The sequence below is a fragment of the Gymnoscopelus braueri genome (assembly GCF_963280865.1).
Source record: "Gymnoscopelus braueri genome assembly, chromosome: 9".
Taxonomy (NCBI): Eukaryota; Metazoa; Chordata; class Actinopteri; order Myctophiformes; family Myctophidae; genus Gymnoscopelus; species Gymnoscopelus braueri.
The window spans coordinates 12,059,851-12,067,350 of NC_137610.1; the positions used below are offsets into that span (position 1 = coordinate 12,059,851).

Below are 7,500 nucleotides of genomic sequence, written 5' to 3' on the forward strand. Positions count from 1 at the left end.
GCAGTTTTTCCTTGTTCACTGCGCTTACGTGGACTGGTATATTTATAATGTGTCTTTGTGAACGTGTTGAGTGTCCAGAAACCTTTGGTTCTAAGAGCGAAGAAAGGTATAGAGGAAGCTTGCCACACAAGGCCTTATAAATAAAAAGAATACAATGTTGCTCTCTGCGTACTGCGAGAGATGACCAACCCACTTTATCATATAAAATACAGTGATAGGTGTGATAGTCATCACCAGTGATAAAACGTAGGGCACTGTGGTAGACTGCTTCAAGAGGCTTAAGTGTAGAGATTGAGGCATGCATGTATAGCACATCACCATAATCAAACACAGACATTATGACAGATTGAATAACAGTTTTTCTGCTGGAAAAAGAAAAACAGGACCTGTTTCTGTAGAGGAAACCAATCTGCCCTCTTAGTTTTTTGGTTAGGTTCTCCACATGAATCTAATGAGAGCTTGGAATCTAGCCAAATGCCCAGGTACCTATAAGATGAGACCAGTTCAATTTTTTCACCTTTAAGAGTGTAAACACCAGTAGAGGAATTTGTGTTTGGAGATCTGGAAAATACCATGCATTTTGTTTTGTTAGCGTTCAGGACAAGCTTAAGTTGAATTAGAGCCCTTTGAAACCTTTGTAACTGCTGATGATATATTGTTCAGGATTCCGGGATCCTCCTCCCTCTCCTGCCCCATTCCCTGCATAGCGGAGTGGAACCCAGGGGTTTTATCGCTGGGTGAGACCAATGGGCTGTGATCCAGAGCTTTAGCTCATACACTGGCATGTTCTCACACACCCTCACCCCCCCACCCCCCCAGCCCTCTGGAGGCTGGGTGGAGGCTGGGATGATGGAATTAGGCTGGAGTGTCAGGGGACAGGGGGCCCTCCTTCCTTGCCACTGTGAGTCTGAAGGCTTCCCCTAACTTTTATCTGTGCCCCCCTTTCTCTCTCCGGGAACGCATCTACAAATGTATTCTAAATCCTAACAGTTTTATGAAAAGACTGTATGTTGCTATAATATCAGTGGTTCTCAAACTTTTTCATGTCAAGGACTGCCAAAATGATATGTATTTGGTTCGCAGACCCCCATCTCAAAATATTTTGTTCCAGGGACCCCCCAGAAGCAAAGACAATTTATTCAAAGATTTGCTCAAATTGTCATGTTTTTTCATGTGTTCCCGGATTGAATGGGTTAATAGATGTAATCGATCATACAAAAATGCATTAAAACAATTGATTTTCAAAAATAGCTAAAATAGCAGGTGAAGTTCACATTGATCACGACACACTGTGAGCTTGTACGTCGCCAATTCTTTGCGCGCATTTTGTCTACCATCCAAAAAAACACGCTTCTTGATTATTCGATTAATCGAAAGAGTAACCGATTGAATAATCGCTAATATAATCTCTTTCTGTCTTTTGCACCATGTCTCTCCATCTGTCTCTTCTTTTTCTGCCTGGCTCCCTCGCCATCGCCATCCATCTCTCTGCAGCTGTTCTCTGACTAGACGACACCCAGTTAGTAGCCAGTTGTGCGTCCAACTCAACTGTCTCGGAGAAACGCAGGGACATTAAGCCTGTCAGCATTTGTCCATCCCGTCCTCCCCCTTAACTAATTGTTCTTCCCCTTACTGTTTTTTTCCAAAGTTACTCACCGCTTCCCAGGACAGTTAATAGGGGGAAATTTCAGTGTCAAGTCGTCATCGTCTTCATGCTAAATAGCGTTTCTCAAAAAACGCTCCTTTGTATGAAGTTCCCGAGGAGGTTAACTTCAGTGCAAAAGTGTTACATTTTTGAGAAATTATTTTTGGATGATATCGATCATGGCTTGGATAAACGAAACGTATTATCATAGTTGTAGTTTTGATACTTTGGTGGTCTTAAAACGTTCAAAGGGTTCATCTGTTTCTGTACGAGAATATTACATTTGTGTGTGTGGGTGGGGGGGGTGGGATGGGTAATTGAATTGTGTATGAAAAATTGTCATGGTTTGGACAAAGCTATTCACAGAGTCACAGATCTCAGATTTCGCTCTTCCTCGAAGCATCGTTTCATATCAGTTTCAGTATGACAGTGTAACATTTTGTGGTTGCATTGTGTATAAACCCGTGTGGCTTTTTGGATGTGGCTGTAGGCTTGTTCTCACATGTTGGTGGTCTCTCCCTTTTCCCAGCAATGACGTGACGAGGGCAGACCTGAAGAAGCTACCCGCTCTGCCCACTCAGGCCCTGAAGGACCACCCCTCACTGGCCTACTGGTGAGAGACCACCACCACCACAACCTCTCTCACTTTGTATCTCTATCATATACTCTTACTGTCTCTCTCTCTCTCTCTCTCTCTCTCTCTCTCTCTCTCTCTCTCTCTCGTCGTCTCTCGTCTGGTTCCCTCTCTTTCTCATTTGCTGCCTCTGTATACCTTTCTCTCTATTTTTGCACGCTCTCTCTGTATCACGCTTGTCTTTTCTTTGTCTCTCTCCCTTTCTCTTTCTCTTTCACTTTCTATCTCTCTATATAACACACCCTTTCTCTCGCTCTCTGTCCCTGTCTCCTTCCCTCTCAATTCAATTCACATCAAATCAATGTGCTTTAATTAGTTTTTTTGACCCATATTACGAAATGTATCAAAGTAAAAAATACACTTGCTTAGGGCTGTGACAGTTAATCGAACAAATCAATTTAATTCATTATAGAAAATAACAAAAAAAAAGAATAATAAGAAAATAATTGACAGTTGCAGCCCTACACTCTCTTTATCAACTCTCTCTCTTTCTGCTATTGTATTTCTTCCCCTTTCTATGTCTTTAATTGGTATTTGTGTCCATGTGCAGTGAGGATCGGGTCATAGAACATTACAAGAAACTCACGGGGCAGTCCAGAGGACAAGCTATTGTCAAGTAAGAACACGACACAAGACTCACTCAAGTTTCCCAATTCTCTCTTCGACTCAATCTGCTTCCTCTCCATGAATATTAGATGAGCCATTTTCTCAACATGTACAGATTTGTTTGAATTGTGTGTGTGTGCCTCATGTCTCTCTTTTGGCTTTCCTATTGACAGTTATATGAGCATCGCTGAGTCTCTGCCCACATATGGAGTACATTACTACGCTGTAAAGGTAGCGTTTTACCACTGTTCTGTACTTTCTCTCTCACACGCACACATTTCTGTCCGGCCCTGGAGTTCAGAGCGGGTGCATTGGGGATCTTTTGAGCTGTTACTGTAAGCTTCTGTCACACATATGTAATATAGAGGATTTTAATGACTTTTTAATTATTTATTTGTGCCAGGACAAGCAGGGCATCCCGTGGTGGCTGGGTCTGAGCTACAAAGGCATCTTCCAGTATGACCACCAGGACAAGGTCAAGCCCAGGAAGGTGAGGCAACTTCACGTTCGTCCCTCGGTGACCGCTAGCCGTCCTCTCGTCCTCTCACGATCCGTCCATCCTCTCCACCTTCCCTACATCTCTGATAAATTGTCCTCGCCCCCTCTTTTCCCCCTCTTTTTCCTGTTCCTCTCTCTCACTGTCTCCGTCCCGCCGCTGTCTCCTATAATCTGTCCACTCTACCTCCCCCACTCTCCGTCCATTTTTTTCATCTTCCTCTTTTGTCTCACTGTCACTTTCTCCCCCTGATTGTTTCCACCCCTATGACTCACACAGAGTATTGTCATTGTGAGTAATGCAAGCAGTCCTCCGTCCCAGTCCTGTCATCTAAATGTGTTTAGTCTGGGACTGCTTTGATTTTCTCCAGCTCCTCTCTGAAGGTGGCCGTCCTCCCTCTGTGTTGTCCATTAACTCTCACCCCTGACCCTCGGCCACACTGAGGGGCCTTGATCACTGGCATTCAGCCCTGTTTCACAGGGTGTTAATGAGGGTAGCAACATTCCCATATTGACTGTAACTGTGACTGTGTCACTCACTCACACACACACACACACACACACACACACACACACACACACACACACACACACACACACACACACACACACACACACACACACACACACACACACACACACACTGGAGTTCTCATACTGTACTGTACATACACATACAGGACAGATACTATACACGCAATCCTCAGTGTTAATTAAAATCTGAGAGTGTATAGAATGGACCCATAAGGGATTTTACTGCACACATAGAGGAAACGTACATACGCATACATTCACCCAGGTACCGATATACACAGTGACACGCACACCTACACTATAGGACATATGCACGCACACGTATTTACAACACACAAATATACAGACGGCTGATTCAAGTAAAAACCAGAATAACAGAGAGGGGGAAATAAAAGGCATGCAGATAGTTCCTCGCAGGTGGAATGCATGATTCAATTAAGCAGTTGGCATCCTATTCATCTTCCAAAGAGGGTTGATTATTGGAGCAGGGTCGGCAGGATGACCATGCCCCCATCCACAGGGCACAAGGGGTCACTGAATGGTTTGAGTAGGAAACTGATGTGAAACATATGATATGGCCTGTGTGTGTGTGTGTGTGTGTGTGTGTGTGTGTGTGTGTGTGTGTGTGTGTGTGTGTGTGTGTGTGTGTGTACATGCACTGTATATGTCCTACTGTGTGTGTGTGTGTGTGTGTGTGTGTGTGTGTGTGTGTGTGTGTGTGTGTGTGTGTGTGTGTGTGTGTGTGTGTGTGCGTGCGTGTGTGTTCTGATTAGTGCATTCCACTCTGACCACAGACGCTCTTTCCCCCGGTCTCCCAAATCCCGCGGTTGCCTAGGTGTTACATCACCATGGAGACAGGAAGAGAATGCGGTGCAATTTTATCCATTTTACCTCAGCACGTACACACACACACGCACGCACGCACGCACGCACGCACGCACGCACGCACGCACGCACGCACGCACACGCACACACACACACACACACACACACACACACACACACACGCCACTGTAAGATCAAGGCAGGGGGAATGTTGTGCTTATCTTGACTCCAGACTCCTTGGAAAGGTCACCTTTCCTTATTGTGTCTTTTATATATATGTGTATTTATATCCATGGTGGCAGACTCCATTAAAGCTGGCCTTTCATAACCTCAATCTTTCACATAGCACGATAGAAAGGGAGGAGTAGAAAGCGGGAATTAATCTCCTTCCCACACGATTACTTATCAAGCATTTGGCTTCCATGGCAACTACCGGAGTGGTATTTATCCATTCGGCAGTCTACTATCTCTCTCTCTCTCTCTCTCTCTCCCTCTCTCTCCCTATCCCTCTCCCTCTCCCTCTCTCTCTCTCTCTCTCTCTCTCTCTCTCTCTCTCTCTCTCTCTCTCTCTCTCTGTCTCTGTCTCTGTCTTTGTCTGTCTGTCTGTCTCACGCTCATACATACACACACACACAACAAACCCAGAGATAGGGAAGCGCTGGCCCATATCCCGAGTGAGACCGGGCCTCCTCGTCACAAAAGGTTGATTGTATTCTAAGGCACTTGAGCGAAAAGGGAGTTTGTGGACTTCATGTCCTGTTAGTGCAACATCACAAGGCAGACTTTATCCCCCAACACAGCAGGTCACAGCAGAAACACACAAAAAGTGGAGGGTGGTCTAGACCAAAAAAAAAAAGAAATTTCTTCCTTATGTCAGGTTGTAGAGATATTCAGAGAGGTTAGTAGCTGAAGCCTAGTGCGTTAGTAGAAACAGACAGCTCTTCCTACCAGCCTGTGTTTTAGCCACCAACCCTTTAACTCTAGCCTGGTAAAGCCCCTCCCTCCGGAAAATCTCATTTCCATTTGATTTCAGGAAGGAGTTTGGCATGAGTGCTTGTTTGGCTTTTTGTCGTTGTCCACCAAGTGGACGAGCCTATCAGCGTCCTTAGCCTGGTAAAGCCCCTCCTCGCTCATCGTTCTCTGATTGACAGCGAAAGTTGGCCAATCAGGTGGCGAGTTCGAGTGAACCCGAATGGATCCGAGTGCAGCCGACCAAAATGGAACGTCAGCCATTGTTTTCTGTGCGCTGTTTTTGGTTTTGGTTTTAAAACTTGAAAACGCTCTCTTTTTTGATGCACAGAATTTACTTTTAAGATACGTTCGGATAGAATTTAGTTGATTAACTTCATATATGTGGTCAATTAATCATGACAGAGCCTATTTAAAAAAATAATAATCTGAGAACCGGCAGGGGCGGGCAGTGACACGCATGTATCCGAAGAAGGCAACCTATTTTGGGCATGGCCATTTCAAAAGTCCCGTTGCGTCACATTGGTCTGGAGGTGGTGAAAACAAACTGCTGATTGGCTGAAGGGGTTGTCAGTCAACGGTATTATTCCCGCCCTACTCCAGCCCACAGTCAAAAACACACACAGGTTCTCATGCCAGACTCCTTCCTGAAATCAAATGGAAATGAGATTTTCCGGAGGGAGGGGCTTTACCGGGCTACATTAACTCACCAACACTACGTTAACACAAAAACGTAAAATACACACTGGCTTAGCCAGTCTGCCACCCGAAAAGGTTTGAAACCAAACTCAAAGTGGGAGCATTTCAACCGAGCAATGAGTCGATGCCGAGGGCCTCTACCAGGCGCTATATCGACGATGTTACAGTACATTAGTAAATAGTATAAATGCACCATTTACCATTAGTCATGCACAGTATCTCTCAGCACATCAGAAGAAGTTGACCAGGTGACAGGTCAGTGTTTTAATTAGTCACAGAGTTCCTCTACCAGGAACAGCGGTGAGTCAGACCGTGGAGATGTCACCACATAGTCATAGCTGACTACAATGTACTGACTCAACTAGACCATTGTGAGAGAAAACGTGTTATTGGAAACGTTTGGGGCTTTTTTTGGTACAGTTATGAAAATGTTGTCTCAGAGGGTATTCTCGACATAAAGGTCTTGGGATTTGACACGTGGAACAAGCGAAGTAGTTTGTCATGATAATGAGTCTTCCATTTTCGGCATTTACTTTAATTTACTCCTCAAAGCAGAGCCGGAGTGGCCTCTTTGTGTTTTATTAGCTAGTCTGTTTTACAGGGGGACATCCTGTTGTTACTAAACACACACTGTCCCACCGCTCTCGGGGTGTTTATTTGGGAATGTTTAAATACTTTCCCCTTTCTCCCTCTCGCCCTACCGCAGACAAGACACACACACGCACACGCACACGCACACACAAACACATACACACACACACACACACGCACACGCACACCACACGCACACGCACACACACACACACACACACACACACACACACACACACACACACACACACACACACACACACACACACACGCACACACTCTCACACACGTAGGAGGATTTACAAGTGAACCGCACACAGTTAAGATGCCTGCTTAGTGCGTTCTGACTCATTTAGGCAGAGATTAAGGGTTTAAGCATTGACTAACTAACTGCAAGAGAGCAGACAGCGCCTGTTAAGTATCACCAAGAGGGAATCCGTTCAAAACCTGACCCAAAACTATGGATAGATTCCATTTCAAAATCGCTGCTATGCTATGTTGT

General features: G+C 45.0%; 1 protein-coding gene across 10 annotated transcripts in view; it reads left to right on the top strand.

The window, feature by feature from the left end:
• The window catches only part of frmd4a (FERM domain containing 4A), a gene marked incomplete at its 5' end in the record, with an annotated part of 115,500 nt that overhangs the window by 82,579 nt on the left and 25,421 nt on the right, over nucleotides 1-7,500 (top strand). For all 10 annotated transcript variants that reach the window (XM_080438681.1, XM_080438680.1, XM_080438675.1 and 7 more), the window contains 4 exons: nucleotides 2,175-2,258; nucleotides 2,830-2,895; nucleotides 3,059-3,116; nucleotides 3,289-3,375. In XM_080438681.1, coding sequence (XP_080294807.1) covers nucleotides 2,175-2,258; nucleotides 2,830-2,895; nucleotides 3,059-3,116; nucleotides 3,289-3,375 — 295 coding nt within the window. The remainder of the gene's footprint in view (nucleotides 1-2,174; nucleotides 2,259-2,829; nucleotides 2,896-3,058; nucleotides 3,117-3,288; nucleotides 3,376-7,500) is intronic.